The following is a 17144-nucleotide window of genomic DNA, read 5'->3' as shown; positions in this document are numbered from 1 at the left end:
TCCCTACTATTTTTTTGGCAGTTTCTGCACTTTCTGCAGCCTCCACTGAACGTGTAATTCCCTCCCCGGCTTGCTTTTCACTAGAGTTGGCACCCCAGTGTTCTGAAATTCCTTCTTTCTCTCTCTGCTGAACTCCCACAGGCTGTGATCAAAAAAGAAACATTATGAAATTACATAGTAAGCATGCAGATAAAATGAAGTATAGATATAGATATATGCACTCCAAGAACATTGTCTTATTGGAGGGGTTGCTTACGTGAGTAACTGGAAGCCTACAGATATTACAGACAGGGGCTGCCAAAGGAAGGGCAGACACTCCTAAAATCACCACCATATGCTCCTGGCAGAATTAGCAAAGAGAATTAGGATACTCAGAATCACAACTTAAATAACAAATCTAGGTGGACTGACAGTAAACAGAAGTTGTTACTACCTGAAAGTTGTTTGGTGGGACATAAAACACGACGTAACAGATTCTTTCCAGTTTCCTATGGACATGAGTTCCTGTTCTAAAAAATTACGTGATGTTTAAGATACTTTAAGCTAGCCCATCTTATTTCACTCTTGAACAAGCCTAGAAATGTGCACAAGATCGAGAACCATGTTTCATCTGATGTTCAGTAACTCCCAGCTGAGAATTTATTTCTAAAACCATATCAGCCCCGAGCTGCAGCCACCACAGACAAGAGCCACTTCCCTTACTTTCAGCCTTATATAAGCCAGGCATCTAGATGACACTAGGCATCCTCATTACCCCAACCACTGGTGAAGAGGAAAAGCAACTTTCAGAGATCAAGGTGATTCACCTTATTCTAAGTTACGCAGAAGGGAGCCTGGCTGGTTTGTATCAGAGGCTTATCTCCAAAAGTAAGGGAGAGAAATACCATCCTAAAGATACTTCATCACATGGCAGTTAATTTCAGTTACTTGAGTTAATTCACTGTTTCAATCAACTAAGTATGACATGCTGCTGAGTATCACTCAAGCTGATGAAACCTGCATACTCATTAGCTTATTACACACTTGAGTAATCATGGAATCATAGAATCATTACGATTGGAAGGGACCTTAGAGATCATCAAGTTCCAACCCCCATGCCATAAGCAGAGAACTCTTCCACTAGATCAGGTTGCACAAAACCTCGTCCAACCTGGCCTTAAAAACCTACAGGGATGGGGCATCAACAACCTCCCTGGGCAACCCATTCCAGTTCCTCACCACCCTTACAGTGAAGAATTTCTTCCTAATATCTAACCTAAATCTCCCTTCTCTCAGTTTAAAACCATTACCCCTTGTCCTATCACTATCTTCACAGAATCTTAGGGTTTGGAAGGGACCTCAAAAGATCATCTAGTCCAACCCCCCTGCCAGAGCAGGATCACCCAGAGCACATCACACAGGAACGTGTCCAGGTGGGTTTTGAATGTCTCCAGCAAAGGAGACTCCACAACCTCTCTGGGCAGCCTGTTCCAGTGCTCTGTCACTCTCACAGTAAAGAAGTTTTTTCTGATGTTTACATGATTGCTGAAAGCTCTTAGAACACACCCTAAGCACACACACATATGAATTGTTTCACAGTCGATGTGGCAGAACTTGTTAGTCCTTTCTTCAGACAGATGGAAATGGAGGATTTGCAGGTTTATTTTTTGAAGTGACATACTTAGTGAAGAGGCTGGCTACTAGAGAGGTGAACCACAAATAGCGGTCCCTGCAGGTCAAGAGAAGGCACATTAAGATGGCAGTTGGGGAAAACCAAATATTTCAGTTTACAAGACTGTATGCAGTACTTTCCACTGAATCATATCAGCTATGGCAGGGGAATTAGAGAAGACAAAAACATTCCAAAGAGAAAAAAACCTCACTTGCTTTATAAGGGACCGTATTTTAAAACAAATGGGCTATTCAGCATCCTGATTGCATGTGCAGGACAGTACAGGCTACCCTCTTTGGAGTACTTATTTCACCACAAGTCTGAAGAAAGCAGTATGAGAACAAAGGTGAACAATATACTCTTAAAACACAACAAAAAAAATAACTGAAATTTTTTCCTCATTAAATTCCCTCCCTACTTTCTGCCTTCAAGAACATCAGACAGACGCATCAAAAAAGCGCTAAAATTGGTTATTAATTGACAAGAGGTTATAGATTCCCCATTGCTGTAGGACCTTGCTTCAAATCTTAACTGCAACATTGAGTAAATCTTTATATTAAGCTTCACACAACTGTGCTACAAATTTCAGAAATCAACACTTCACTGAAAAAGCTTTCTAAGTTGCTATAGTCCTGAGACAATTAGCCTAGAGACCTTACATCACCTTGAAATTGGCTACCCCTGTGGCGTATTACATACTGTAATCCTGAGTTAATACTACCAGCAAAAGACAGAATTAACTCATAGTCTCTGGATGGTTTATGCCATTGTAGAGAAGCAAAGTGGCTGTAAACCCACCTTAAATAGCTAGTTATACATGGCTGATCTTTGATTTGCAGCTCCAGATTATTAGAAGACCACACAGCATAGAACCTGATTCCAGGTTTACAAGTGTCCTCTACACTCTACAGCATAAAGATACTTCTCCTATGTGTCCTTCTCTCTCCCTTACTGTAACCTAAACAGGAAAAGACTATAGCTTTGCTTTCCCTTCATGCTTTTCTCCAGATCTTTGCATTCATGTTGTTGAATGACAATTACCTACTCCAGACCACCTTTACAGCACACGACATAACACTGTGGAGAGAACAGCACAGGGTAAGAGAAGAAAACAGGAAGAAACATCACTTGTATCCATGCATTCTGATTTTTGCAGAGGAGGATGTGAGCACAATACTATGCCTCAGTTTTTAAAGGCAGTCTCATATAAGCAGAACTAAACATAACAAATGCACTTCTAAATATACATGTAATGAATCCCCATAATTAATCTTTCTGGTCTGCAGGAAAGACATTAACTGTAATTTATGTTGTAATACTTGCAAAATGTTTGTATATTACAGCAGTGAGAACTAAGACAGTCTGGAGGAAAAACAGAACTGGATGAGTTGGAAACCTAGAGTTGATATTGGCTGGTCTATCAGAGTGTGTTACAATGAAGTAACAAAATACTGTTTCAGAACATTCCTTGGAATCTAGGTAGAAAAGGCAGAAGCAGACCTAAAGTTTCTAAAACTCCCACACTGATTCTAAATTTCCTCATCAGTCACTGAATTAACTTTACCAGGATTTCCCATCTCAAAATGCTCAGCCACTTCCATAACATGGATACATGAAAACAGAAAAACACTGCTAGACATAAAACTAAAAAAATGTAAATGTATTAAACATGTAAATTATTCATGCCAGTTTAATTCTTTACTAAGACTCACATCTCCAAATAATTTGGCTCTTCTACAAAGCATTTTATGATAAACATAGCTTTTCAAATATTAATTAAACTGTGTATATACTTGCTCATTTGTTGTCTTCTGCAAGTCAGAACATGTTGAGGCTTTCATTTCTTCCACCGGAGCTGTAGCAAGCGGAGGGTCAATCACATCTGTTACTTGTGTAGAGTCATCATCAAATTGGGGAATACTGAGTTCTGAATGCAACTGCTCTCCCTCAGTGTCAAGATGTCCCTCATTTGCCACTACAGGAGTGACAGGCTGTACTGTAGATTCTGACAAGGCATCCAGTGCTGCCACAAGCTGTACTGGCCGGGCATCGCTGCTCTCATCTGCAAAGGCATCAATGGAAAAGGCATGACCTGGACACTCTAACTTGTCAGCCAATGGGTTTATCATTTTAAGACTCTCAGAGTCACTGAAGGATCTCAACAAATCACTAATTTCAAATTCACCAGTCTCTTCCAGGAAAATCTTCCCCAGGGATGTCAGGGAAAGATCTGTACCATTATTAGAGGAATGTTCTTTCACTCTGTTATCTGTGTCAATAACGGCCATGCAGGTTCTTTGGCAATCTTCTAAAACATGTGAAAACACATCTTCAGGTGTCTGGTCCTTTGGAACCACTACCATATCCTCCAGAAAAGCATCTAGACAGGGACTTATTTCTGGAATCAAATCTTCAGCACTTAAGTCCTGCAAAATTTAAACAGTAAAAGAAAAAAAAAAAAGGTTTACAAAAAGAAAGGGAACAACTTCTAAAAAGCATGTAATTAATACTCACTTTAGAAGTCATCCATATATATATATTCTAATTTCTTGTTTTGAATTTTTTTGCATTAACTACAAGACTTGAAGTCTTCCCTATGAACTAAAACAATCTCTTAACAAGAGGTTAGGCTGAGGTATCAGTTTCAAAAGTAAAGCACTTTAGCCACTGACTTCCCTAGCAGTGAAAATCCAAAGAGAGTCCAAGGTATTACGCCATTCCTTGCCAATGACCTGAGAGTGTTAACAGGCTTTAAAAGAAGGGCATTAAACACTTCTGTTGCTCAAAAACAATTAAAATGAACATATTCATAATAATATAAAAAGCATAGTTAGTAATATACAAGTTTTTTCTATTTCTGTGGATCACAAACAGATACAGTGCACTTGTGCCTCATGAGTTACAGTTCAAAACTTTAGGAGTATGTTTGGAAGGCTGCACATTTGAGCTTCCCCACCGACTACAGAACCACAAAACTCTTAACTGTTCTTGGAATACTGTTACTGTTTTTCTAAGAATTTTGAGTCACTTCCAATTGACGCAACCACTTTTATATCAGCTAATAGCTTTTACATTTAATTTCTTTCCTACCCCTGTTCCAAATGCTTCTGAAGGAGAAAATCAGATGCCTCAGCAGATCTAACACACAATTTTTCTACATAACATTTGTACACAATAGTGGTGCTGCTCAGTAATATTGGATATTAAGATATTATAATCTCTTACATTTTTAGACCCTTGCTGCCAGCACGTGGCAATACTGGGCAGTGCAAGAACCCTTTTACCACTGGTAACATAATTTTGCTGGCGGTCACACATAATAAAAACAGAAAGGGTTGAAATCTGAGAGCACTGACTCATGTTTAGTTTCTAAGTCATTATAAATCCCTGATTTTTTGTTGAAAAAATATTATCCAGTGTGCTGCTTCCTGTCTTGTACCTGTGCAATTAACTGCTCCTGTTTAAGTACTGACTACTTATTACTTTGCTGTATTGAATTATACTTTTCTAATTCATACAAGCTTGAAACATTTGGGAAAAAACTCTACTGCCATAACTTTCTGTATTTCAAGAACTGTGGCATAACCACCGTGTTTGTAATACATTTCCTAAGAAAAGGCTTGGTGTATTTTTTGAAGGGTAGGTAAAGCTTACATTTATACTAATGGAGAAGAACCAGGTAGGCATAAATGATGAATTTTGCAAGATCCTAAAACCCCAAATGCCAGCTGAGATCCAACACTTAAATGCAACTGGTGTTCACGAGGCATCCATCCAACCACAAGTGCTTATACATCTTCAGCACTCATTTCTATTGGCAAAATCCTGTGGGACTGGCTCCACAAGTAATTAAAATCTGCCAAACATAACGAAGGTCAAAACTTTCTCTCCCTAACATCCATCCTCAGCTGCCAGTTACCCATAAAAGCCACTTAAAGCCCAGTGCCTAAGGTCCCTACACCTTCAATTGTCTGTTTAAAAGGAGCAGGACTGAGCCAGCTGGAAACTGAACCAAACAGGTTCTCTCTCCTGTGGGACCCCAGTTCAGGAAATACAGTCTGAAAACACTTAAGTCTCACTCAAATGAGGAACAGGATTCCCTTTTAATCAGTGGCTCACCCATTAAGTATCACCACTACTGTAAATGCAGTTTTAAGTCCATCCTCCATCAGAAGAGCTATGTAAGAAGGTCAAAGAGAAAAACGTATCACTTTGGCATAAGGCTGTTGATTCATTTTAGGGTTTAAATGCCAACCACTTCATGGCACCTGCAAATCTCTCCCACTGAGCATGAGCATACTACTTCAAAAGCCTTGATTTAAATCCCACTATCCCAGAAAAAAAACATATTAAAGTGTGTCCCTTAATCCAGCCACAAATCCTGCTGACCTTCTAGCATCAGCCCAGTATCTCGTCTCCCCACCGCACCCAGTAAGCACACACTGGGTAACAGCTGAGTATGGCCAGCGTCAACTCCAGTCACAGCTGATTCAGAACCTCACACTAGAGGAAGCAGATTAATTCAGCAGACAATTATGCCACATATTGCTGTAAATTGCTCCATACTGGAACATCAGGCTGGAAATACTGGAACTGGTATCCTGCTGTAAATTAATGCTATGTCTCCATCTCCTAAGAAGCTGGAAAAAGCAGCAAGTATTTAATGGATGTAGCAGGACACTCCACTTCAGTGGACCTACTTCTGTTTCCCTTTGTCACTCAATTTCCTTCTGTCTCTCAGTTTCATTGCCCCTCACCTCAGTGGAAAGATTCCCATGGGAAAGGAAAGTGCATAGCAAACTCTGGACTGGTACAAATCTTGAAGGCACCAGAAGATGGCCAAGTTGATATCTGTGGCATCAGATATTCTCCTGTGCTGAAAAACACAGCTCAGCCTGGCTACAGCTAGGCCAAACAGAAACCAAACAAGAATGGAGAGATTATCGAAAGAATATGGTTAATGAGGGAAAAGGCTTTATTGATTTTTCCTTTGTTCCCTTCACTTTTGTTCTCCAATAGAGGATTTTGCAGATATGCCTAGGTGGTTGATGACAGCAGCCAATCACTTTATTCTTTAAAAGCTTAGACCCATCTTTGATCACAGAAACTCCTGTATAGACTTATCACCCTCACAGCAAATAACTTCTTCTCAATATCCAATATAAATCTACCCAGCTCCAGTTTAAGGCTATTGTCCCTCATCCTATCACTACATGCCCTTGTGAAGAGTCCCTTCCCAGGGACTTCTTGTAGGCCCCCTTCAGGCAGTGGAAGGCCACTATAAAGTCACCCCAGAGCCTTCTCTTCTCCAGGCTGAACAACCCCAACTCTCTCAGCCTGTCTTCCTGGGAGTGATGTTGCAGCTCTCAGATCATTTTTGTGGCCCTTCTCTGGACTTGCTCAAACAAGTTCATGTACCTCTTGTGATGAGGGCTCCAGAACTGGACACAGTACTCCAGGTGGGGTCTCACAAAAGGAGGGGGCAGAGTCACCTTCCTCGGCCTGCTGGCCATGCTTATTTTGATGCAGTCCAAGATGCGACTGGCCCTCTGGGCTGTAAGTGCATATTGTTTGTCCACATCCAACTTTTCGTTCACCAGTACCGCCATGTCCCTTTCCACAGGGCTTCTCTCTATCACATCATCCTCCAGCCTGTACTGATAGCAAGGACTGCCCCTATCCAGGTGCATGACCCTGCACTTGGCCCTGTTGAACCTCATGAGGTTCACATGGGTCCACTGCTCTAGCTTGCCCAGGTCCCTCAGGATGGTATCTTGTCCCTTAGATGTGTTGACTACACCAGTCAGCTTGGCGTCACCTGCTTATTTCCTGAGGGTGCCCTTGATCCCACTCTCTGTATCACTGATGTAGGTATTAAACTGCACTGGTCCCAGTATGAACCCCTGACGGGACATCACCTGTCACTGGTCTCCAGCTGGATATTAAGCCATTGACCACTACCCACTGGATGTGACCATCCAGCCAATTCCTTATCCATCAAACAGGCCACCCATCAAATCCTTATCTTTCCACCTTACAGACAGGGGTGTTCTGGGGGACTGTGTCAAAGTCCAGATAGATGACATGCACTGCTTTTCCCTTGTCCACTGATGTAGTCACTGCATTGTTGAAGGCTACTAGCTTGGTCAGGCAAGGCTTACCCTTAGTAAAGCCATGATGGCTACCTCGAGTCACCTCCCTGTCCTCCATAAGCCTTGTCAGAGCTTCTAGGAGGATCTGTTCCATTATCTTCCCAGGCACAGAGGTGAGGCTGACAGGTTGGTAGCTCCTGTGGTCCATTTTCCAGTCACCAGAGACTTGCCCTGACTGCCATGACTTTTCAAATATCATGGAGAGTGGCCTGGCAACTACATCAGCCAATTCCCTCAGAATTCTGTGATGCATCTCATCAGGTCCTGTGGACTTATGTATTTCCAGGTTCCGTAGGTGATCACAAACCTTGTGTTCACTTACAGCAGGAGGGACTTTCTCCCCATGGTCCCCATCCTGAGGTCCTTCAACTCAGGAGGTATGAGGAGAGAGACAGCCAGTAATGACTGAGGCATCTGTTACTAGATTGCCATCCTTGCTCACCAGAGGGGAGACACTTTCTTTGACCCTCCTTTTCTGACTGATATACCTGCAGAAGCCATTTTTGTATTCTTTGCACTCCTTCTCAAGTTCAGCTCCAGCTGTGCCTTGGCTTTCCTCACCCCACACCTGCATGACTGCGCAGTGCCCCTGTGCTCTTCCCAAGATACCTGTCCCTGCTTGAACTGCTTGTGCAGTTCCTACTTGGCTTTTAGTTTAGCCAGCAGGTCTTGAATAAACCATGCTGGTCTCTTCCCTTCTTCACTTGATTTCTTGCACCTGAGGAAAACTTTCTGATGCAGAAACAGCCAACAGAGCAGATTTCAATGACAGTTTCTTTGTCCAGCCTGTGCAGACCTGAAAGCAGTCAACTGCTCAGGGATGAACTGAGACTAGAAACAATAAATAAAGTACAAGGAGGGCACTGTGCCCCAGAGGGGCAGCAGAAGGAGATAATGATGTAGAGGAACCAGAGCAGACCCAAGTAACACTGTGGTTGCAGACAACAGCACACAAATAGATGAATCAGGGGCAAATGCCAAGAACTTCATTAAAAGCTGCCAGTGTTGCTTGGACCTTACTAACCGCAAACCAAGAATGGGAGGAGTGCTGGAACGAAAGACTAGAGAAGGCAAGAGGAGAGGAATCAAGGGAACATCTGACCACTGGATGTTTGTATCAGTGGTTGGAGAACCTTCAACTCTTGCTCAAGGTATTTCTGGGTTGCATGTTTCTCATTGATATATTAGTGAATTTTTGCTACTGTTTTTTCTTCAAGTTGTCAGGGAATTCCTCCTTCCCTCCAAGGTTTTCTTTCTTTTATGTGCAAAAGCAGTGCTTGCAAGTGGAAAATTACTAAAATAATCAGTATTATTTGTGAGCTACACTTGTAGCATTCAGACTGCACTAAGGCTATTTAAATTAGTGTTGATACGGTACCCATCTTTCCACTTGCCTTCAGTTGTGCATGTTCACATCTTTTTTTGCACTGCATTGTCACTTACCTTCTGGGGAGCTGGACTGAAAAGATAACCTGGCTAAAAAGTAAGACAACTAAAAAAACTTATCAGCATCTGACCGTTGTTCCTCAGAACTCACTTCATGCTGTGTGTCAAAGGAAGCAGCAGAAATGCATGTCAAAGAAAACAGGAAGTACCTTGCAACACCCAAGCACACAGGCTCCCACCAGAGTGGAATCATCCCTGATTCAGTATCACTGAGAAAAGAGCTGACAAGTGCGGTAAAAGGTAACTCCAAAACTATTATCTCACTTTTACACCATGAGCAGTGAAACCTGCCACTCATGAGCAGCTGTGGGATCACCAAATGACGTGTCAAAGAAACTGGTGCTACAATTTTTTGCTCACAAATCATTATTCCCAAACAGGACAGCTACAGACAACTGGTTCCTCCACAAAGACATTCCTATTGCCTCCACCATAACTTTAATTGGTGGAAAATATGCTTTAAGCTAAAGTAAGTCTTTATTACAGGTTAGCTTAAGTAACAGTCTTTATAGATTCTGTGTCATGGTATTGTCATTCCTACTTCAATATTATTGCTAAGCTTCTTCCCTTCTTTTTGTGCCCTGCAAACTTAATACTTGCAGTTACTATCCAAAAAGCAGAAAATAAAGGTTAGCTTTTAAGTTTTTTTTCACCTAAAGTGTTCAGTGTCAGCTGCTACAGCTACATGTCTGCTCTTTAGAAGAAAAGAACTAGGTGGGTTTTTTAATTAAAATATTCTCTAATGCTTATTAAATTATTTTAATATATACATTCAGTTGTAGAAATATACTAACCTTTTCTTCTGAATCTTTCTGAAATCCATTCAATTTGATATCTAAATTTAGGAGAGTAAACAAACATTTAAGTTGTACTATCATTGAATTCCACTTCTGAAAGTTCTTATAATCCATAATTAAAAGGCCTCACTTCCTGATTAAGATTGAAGTTTAAAACCTTAAAAATTACTGTAGTTGTGTTCCTTAAGTGGAACTAACAATAAGGTTTTGAGTTAGGCTCTGCAGTCACCAAATTGTATTTCAGGGCTATTTTGTCACATTTCTTCACTGTTTTAGAGGCCTGTGTTTCCAAAGGCTACCAGCAGGGGAAATGCCGCCTATTCCACAGGATGAGACGCTATTCCCCACCCTCCGTAATTACAATCCAAATAGACAACACAGCTAAAACAATCTTTTCCTTTCTTACAGATGTCTTTCATTCTTGGATACGTTAGTAAGAACACAGGAACCCCCAAGGACTATGGTACAATTACTGATATATCCACATGGTACCTCAGTACTATGTAACTTCAGTAACTTTAGTCAGAAAATTCCACATCAATGAAATAATTTTAGGCTGTAAGTATACCACTGGCTGGGGAAAAAAGTTACTTCTTCAAACAATCCTAACAGAATACTTGCAAAAACATAACTTGTAGCCCAAGACAACTATAAAAACTAAACAACTGTTACAAAAGCCACATATAGTCATATCTAGATAAAGCTACATGGATTCTCAGGTTCAGCTTCTCAAGTAATTTTGCCACAGCTACAGCAACTTTCAATTTTGTACAAAATGCAACCTACCTACAGAAGTATTTTGTTGTTCCTCTACTGCAACATTTGGCAAAAAAACAGGCTCAGAACTATTTGCAGTAAGTGATGGACAGTTCATCCAACCCCTGGAATTAAATAATACAATAAAAAGTTCTTATTCAGGAACAACTGTAATCTGCTCACCTTAAGAAAATTTCTGCTGTATTTTGGGTTTATTACAATTACTTGTGGAAAAAAAGCTGCAGTTATTTTAGAGACATACTTCTCTCTTTTATGTGCATGCAGTAACTAAGACTTCCATATTTCCTAAGTGGAGCTAGGTATGTTTGTACTTTCATTCTCCAAGTGAAAAATGGTCTTGTCCTATTTTTTATTACTTCTTTTTGTATTTCTGTTATAAATCCATCTTCCACTGAAATCCCTCTGCAGCTTCTAAAGATAAAAGGCTTAATATGACATATTTTTGTTTGTCTAGTGGTTTTCCCAGAGTATTTTATGTCACTCCTGTTGCTTATGCCCTTATACCATTGAAGGTAGTATCATCAATAAAAACAAATACAGATATACTTTTATCCACATTGGACACAGATTACCTCTGTCATGAATACAGATCCTTCACTAAGCAAACAAGAAAACTGCTTCACAAAAGAACATGGAGAAATCAAATAACATACAAATGGAGGTAAACAATTGTTTCATTGCAGTATGCCTGACTAGAATTCCTGTATGAAGTATTATACTCACTGCAGCAGAGACTGAGACTGGTCAGATGCAAATGCCTCTTCAGGTAACTGAATGAAAAAAATGTAATTTAATAAGTTAGTAAACAAAATACTTCATTATTTATCTTCTCAGCTTTACTACATGCATATCTTCTTTCTGTAACTAAGTTGGAAAATAAAATTTTTAGCTCATATCTTTACAATATAACTAAATAGATACAAAAGCCATTCCACTGATTCATTTTTTTGTGCTATTTGAGAAAAATATTTACAATTAAATCAAGACTATGGAAGACAATGCTTATCCATAAGAAAAACATAACTATTCAAGTTAATGTATTATTGTTTTAAACTTCAGGTGTTTTAATACATCAAAAGACCAAAACACAAGGTATTTTTATTTCTACTTCTAGTTTTAGTATTTTTTCCCAATAATTCTCTCTTTTAATTAAATGCTGCTGCAGAGACTGTGAGTTTAGTGCACAACTCTCCACATCCCTAGAAAAGGCAGAAGTAAGGAACTTGGCTGACAAGACCTACACATCAACAAGCTCTAAACCGCAGAGCTGCCACATGTCAACAAAGGAAAAAGTGAATGTGGGTAAGGAGAGAAATAGTGTCAGAGCAGGAGCCAGACTCCAGCTTCTTACTAAAAGGAGCCTGGATCCACTTTTTGTGCCTCTGACTATATGCAGGGGAGAGATTCCCTGTAGCATGGAAAAGGGAGTCTTTATGTAAAGTCTAAGGCAACCCAGGAATGATAAAAGATAAGCAGGTGAACTTCAAAATAGTTCTCTTCCAGACAAGCTGATAACTGGGTAGGTACTAGGGAGCTACCACCATACTGGCTGCAACTTTAAACAAATCCTTGACATCCTGCAGAGTATGTTACATTCACAACACTAGAAAAACCTTGGGAAAGAACACCTTGGCATGAACACCAAGTGGTGACTTAGTTGCCTTGCACAAGCTATTATCAACAGAGTACAAACAACCATTTCAGCAATGACCTGAAGAGCAGAAGTGGAGATCGCACAGTAGGAAAGACTGCTTAAAGGCTCCCCGGTAGACAACAAATTCTTTAGAAACAGTGTGTGCAACAATTATTGACTCATGTCATTCTAAATATGGCAATGGGATAGCTGGCAGAAAGTTATCGACTTTGCTAAATACACTCTTTGTATGAATCACCCTGAGTATTTACACAGAACAGTACTCAAAACACCAAGCAATGTCAGGAGGATAGCAGAACAACTACTAAACCTCCTGAACAACTGTTAAACCTCTTTGACTGGCTGCCATTGCTCAGATAGATGCTTAAAGCTCAATGAGCTACCATTTTATCTCAGAAGGAGGAGCTATTTTGGCTGTTAAAAATTAGGTTCTAAGTAAAATCAGTGCATTGCCGATTCATTGAGAGGTGTTCTCAAATCATAAAAGTTACACAAATAGTTTTTCTGGCCACTTACTGTAAATACAGGGAAAAGCCTGGGAAAAACCTTTTGTCCAACTCTTTTTCTTTTGGTAAGGAAATTCCTGCACAACTCAGTAACTGATTTTTCTCATTTGAGCTCTTACTTCTACAATCAGCTATCTGAGGGGACTCTGGACACGTTCCAAAAAAGACTAATGTTTAGAAGCTGTAAATACCACCTAGTAAGTTTAGCTGCACTTCACCTAACTAGGAAAGGGGGGAAAAAAAGCCTGAAAAAGGCAAAAGCACAAACTTAAAATCATGAACTGCCTGAACAAGCCATGGAATAGGGTGTTAATAGATAATGGAAACAACTTGATTTGTCAGTTGGAAAGAACCTGAACCCTACAAAACCCCAGCAGAAGAAAGCTCTTATTTACACAGCAGAATCAGTTAGGACTGCATATTCCATGCCTCCTTCCAACCCAGCCGAAGTACAAAGAAAGCCAAGACTCTGGTACAACCAGAACAGATGATACATTTCCTGAGAAAAGTCACAACCACTGCGCTGCATGACCCTCAAATCACATTCCATCAAGATTCTGTATTCACGTAAGATCATTTCTGACAATGCAGTAGAAAGAAAGCTTCTGTGTAAGCATGTTCCATGTTAGCAAATGGGAACTTCCTGCATTCCCTCTGTCCTTAGAAAACTGTAACTAATTTCAGCCAAGACAACCCTGGGATATGCAAGCAGCAAAATAAAAGTTGTGGAGAAAAGTCTCTAAAATAACAAGATCTTTTTAATTTTGTTCACCTTTTCCCCACTGTCAATCAAGAGAAATTTATTTGCAATTCTGTGATGCTCTGTAAAAACATTCACTTCAATAAAAGGAGTATCTTTATTTCAAGATAGTTTTTTCAAGAAGCAGTTCAGTTATTTGAAAAAAAACAATGAACCCTCTTCTACTGGAACAAGGATGCATAGATAGGGGTCTCTGGACTTGTCAATCCACAGCACTCATGACAGTGTTGACAGTTACAGTTTTTTACAAAACCTCAGTGAAAGAGCAGAAATGTGTCTTGTTTCTAATTGTTTTGTGAGCATGTCATATACAGGTGAAAAGCTGATTGCTCAACTGAGTGGAAGTTTATGGGCCAGCTACTAACTGTGGCAAATACATTAAAAGGTAGGCTAATTAGTAGATTAGAGAATGCATTATTATCCACAAAGTAAAATCATTATCCCATCATCATGCAAGCATTTTGTATTGCACTTCAGATTATTATCTCTTTTTTTTTAAGAAACAATTGTCCAATCTTTGGATCACAGCTGATCTCATAATGAGTAACCAAGGGTGCATTCCGGCATGGTCAACTCAGATGATTATCTATCAGCTCCTGAATGGAATGTACTAAAAAGTTTGTGCTTCTTAACTTCATCATCTCTGCCTTGGGCCCATTCCTCAAATTTCAAAGGTTATAACCTCACGAAATACCATGGAGGAGACTTTGATACATTCCCTGAGAGAAGCTGATACACACATGACAGCTGTCTTGCCATAAAATTAATTTCAGCTGCAGGCCATCAGGATCTTTGGCACAATGAGTTTATTAATAATTAATAGTTAGGCATGCATAGCAGGAGATGTACCTTTCTATACTTACTGGATTTATCTCGGTTTTTTTCCTAGTATATGTGTGATCATTAAATTTTGGTACAAAACAGATTTCTGGAGACTGAGTTTCTAGAAAAAAAATACACAAACAAAACAACAGAAGAAAAATACAGTCATTAAAAGAAGTTTTGGTTGCCTTAATTTTTACATAACTTTCTGTAACTCCATAACTTTCTACATAAATTTCTCCATAGCTCAGTCACTGAGGAATACATTTACTAAAGTTTCTGATATGCAATAGACTTCAGTGGTTAAACAGACTCACCAGATTTTGAAACTACACAACTACAATACAGGAGAGGTTAGGAATTAATAAAAACAGATGAAGGTGGAATTGATTTCATTTAGTGTTCTGGAGCCCATATTGGAGTTCATATTGGAGATTAACTCTTTCCTGTTATTTTTTAAACTAACAGCTGCAATTTTGGTAAGCTGCCTGATCCATTTGACTAAGAAATACTTATTCTCCTATGTGGAATACTTTCTTTAATGTCTATTCAATGGAAGAACTCTCTGGAAAAAAATAAAAATAAAAAATAGAAGCCCTTAAGGTTGAACACCTAGGTTTCAAAACTAAAATGCTGTTACTGACTTTAATAAAATATCAAATTAATCTTTATGTTATGTATCTCATCATTAAATTGTACAAGTATGCACAAATACTAATTCAAACTTACTGAATACAAAATGCCACAGACTGATAAAACTATCATAATCTATCAGATTCACGTAGACAAACAAAGCCCACCCAATCCCTACTCCACAAACTGAATAATCAGTCAGATAGACTTAAAACATGTATGTTGAATCCTGCCAGGTGGATAACCAGGGGATAACCAGCACTTAAGCCAAAATCCATCGTGCTTCTTTCCTCAGACAAAACTACTGGGTAACTATGAAAGGTTCAGCACCAGGAAATGACAGCCATAGGGAAAGCTTCTGCAGATTTCAATGGGCTGTAGGTAAGATGTATATTAACTCAAGAGTAGGTTGGTAAAAAATGACAGCCCACTCAGGTCTTCAAACTGGCAAAAAATCAAAAATAATTCTGGAAGAACACTATAAACACCTCATGTCACTTAAGGAATAGACTGGCTCTATATTGCTGGAATAAAACATACAGGATGCAAGTCAAATGGAGCACAAAAAAAAGGTCAAGGATGTACCAGTAAAACTATTATGTAACTACAATATGCTCACACAACCTGTTCCAAGGGAGTTACTAGAGCATATTTTATGGCTTTATACGAGTGTGCATCTGTTCATGTTTAAAGTAATGTAAGGATATGCTTAAGGCACTTAAAACTCCCTACTCAAGTTCTGTAGGTTAAATGTAAAGAGAACGAACATATTAACAATATTACAGGGTTTTAAAAAAATATTATATGCAATTATAGTTACGTTATTACTACGTGTTTAGGTTCCATCTATTTTATTCTGCTCAAATGCATTATACTATCTAAATAAAAAGAATATCCCTATATATAGTTCAAACACTTCCTAAGCCAAGCATTCTCAGTTACATAGGAAGAATGGAGAAATAAAGGGTAAACCTATTTTTCAAATATTAAAAATGTACTGAACATTTTCCTAAAATACAAACAAAAACTATGGACATAATCTGACAACATATACAGTTGGCAAGAATTAACTTCATGCAATGCTTCTTAAGTAAAAAAGGACTCAGGCAACATATACAGCAACAGTTCATAGAAAAAAACAACACAGACTGAAAAAATAATTTGTCCTACCTTTGTTAACTCCTGTATCAGTTGCTGAAGCCGTGTCCTTATCAAGAAAATACAACCTTTACGAAATATGCATGCGGAAAAAAAAGAAAAAGGCAGTTAAACAGCTGCACGTTCTGATTTCCAGTCCTACCCATACACTGCAAGGGAAACCGAGGGCGGCCAAGGGTCACCCGTCTGAGCCTCTGCTGTCAGGAGGCGCTCAGGGGGAGTGTGCTGCCAACACCCACAGTAAATTACTCCCGAACAGTGAGGATGTGCCGTCCTCACTGAAAACCCCTGGCTGGCAGGCAGGCAGGCAGGCAGGCAGGCAGATCAGGGCTTTCTGTGCTCCCGAGCAACAAAAGGCCACAAGGGCAGCGCGAGGAAGTGCAGCTGCTGACAATCCTTTGCCACGTCTTAGAGGATCTTACAAATAACGCCATGGAAGTTGCATTTAGTGAAAGCTGTGGAGAAATAACATCAGCAACACTCGTATTTAATAGTGTTTTAATTTGTTTTGTTTTGCTTTTTCAGTTTTCTCACTTCCACTGACAAAAAGGTGACGCGGGACGTTCCAGAGGCGCCAGCTCGGGCGTCCCGCAACGTGTGCGCGAAAATAACGAGGGCACTGGCCGCGCTGAGAGCTACTAAGTCTATGCGGACATAGAAAACTAGCCTGAAAAGGGGAGGAAAACATAAATGAATAAACAGAGACCTAAAACCACACATCGGCCCCACAGCCGGGAAGCGCTGCGCGGCACCGGGCGCGGGGACGGTGCGTCAAAGGCTGCGTTCCC

At 39.8% G+C, this 17144-nt stretch overlaps 1 protein-coding gene across 1 annotated transcript in view; it reads right to left on the bottom strand.

Annotated features, from left to right (window-relative positions):
- Window positions 1–7260, bottom strand: part of ANKRD31 (ankyrin repeat domain 31) — a 57157-nt gene extending 49897 nt beyond the window's left edge. The window contains 3 exon segments of the mRNA XM_010005559.1: window positions 52–142; window positions 3445–4077; window positions 7123–7260. Coding sequence (XP_010003861.1) covers window positions 52–142; window positions 3445–4077; window positions 7123–7260 — 862 coding nt within the window.
- Between the last annotated feature and the right edge of the window lie 9884 nt (window positions 7261–17144).

This window comes from Chaetura pelagica, unplaced genomic scaffold (assembly GCF_000747805.2).
Source record: "Chaetura pelagica isolate M959 unplaced genomic scaffold, ChaPel_1.0 scaffold169, whole genome shotgun sequence".
Classification (NCBI taxonomy): domain Eukaryota; kingdom Metazoa; phylum Chordata; class Aves; order Apodiformes; family Apodidae; genus Chaetura; species Chaetura pelagica.
This window is presented reverse-complemented; position numbering and strand designations above follow the sequence as displayed.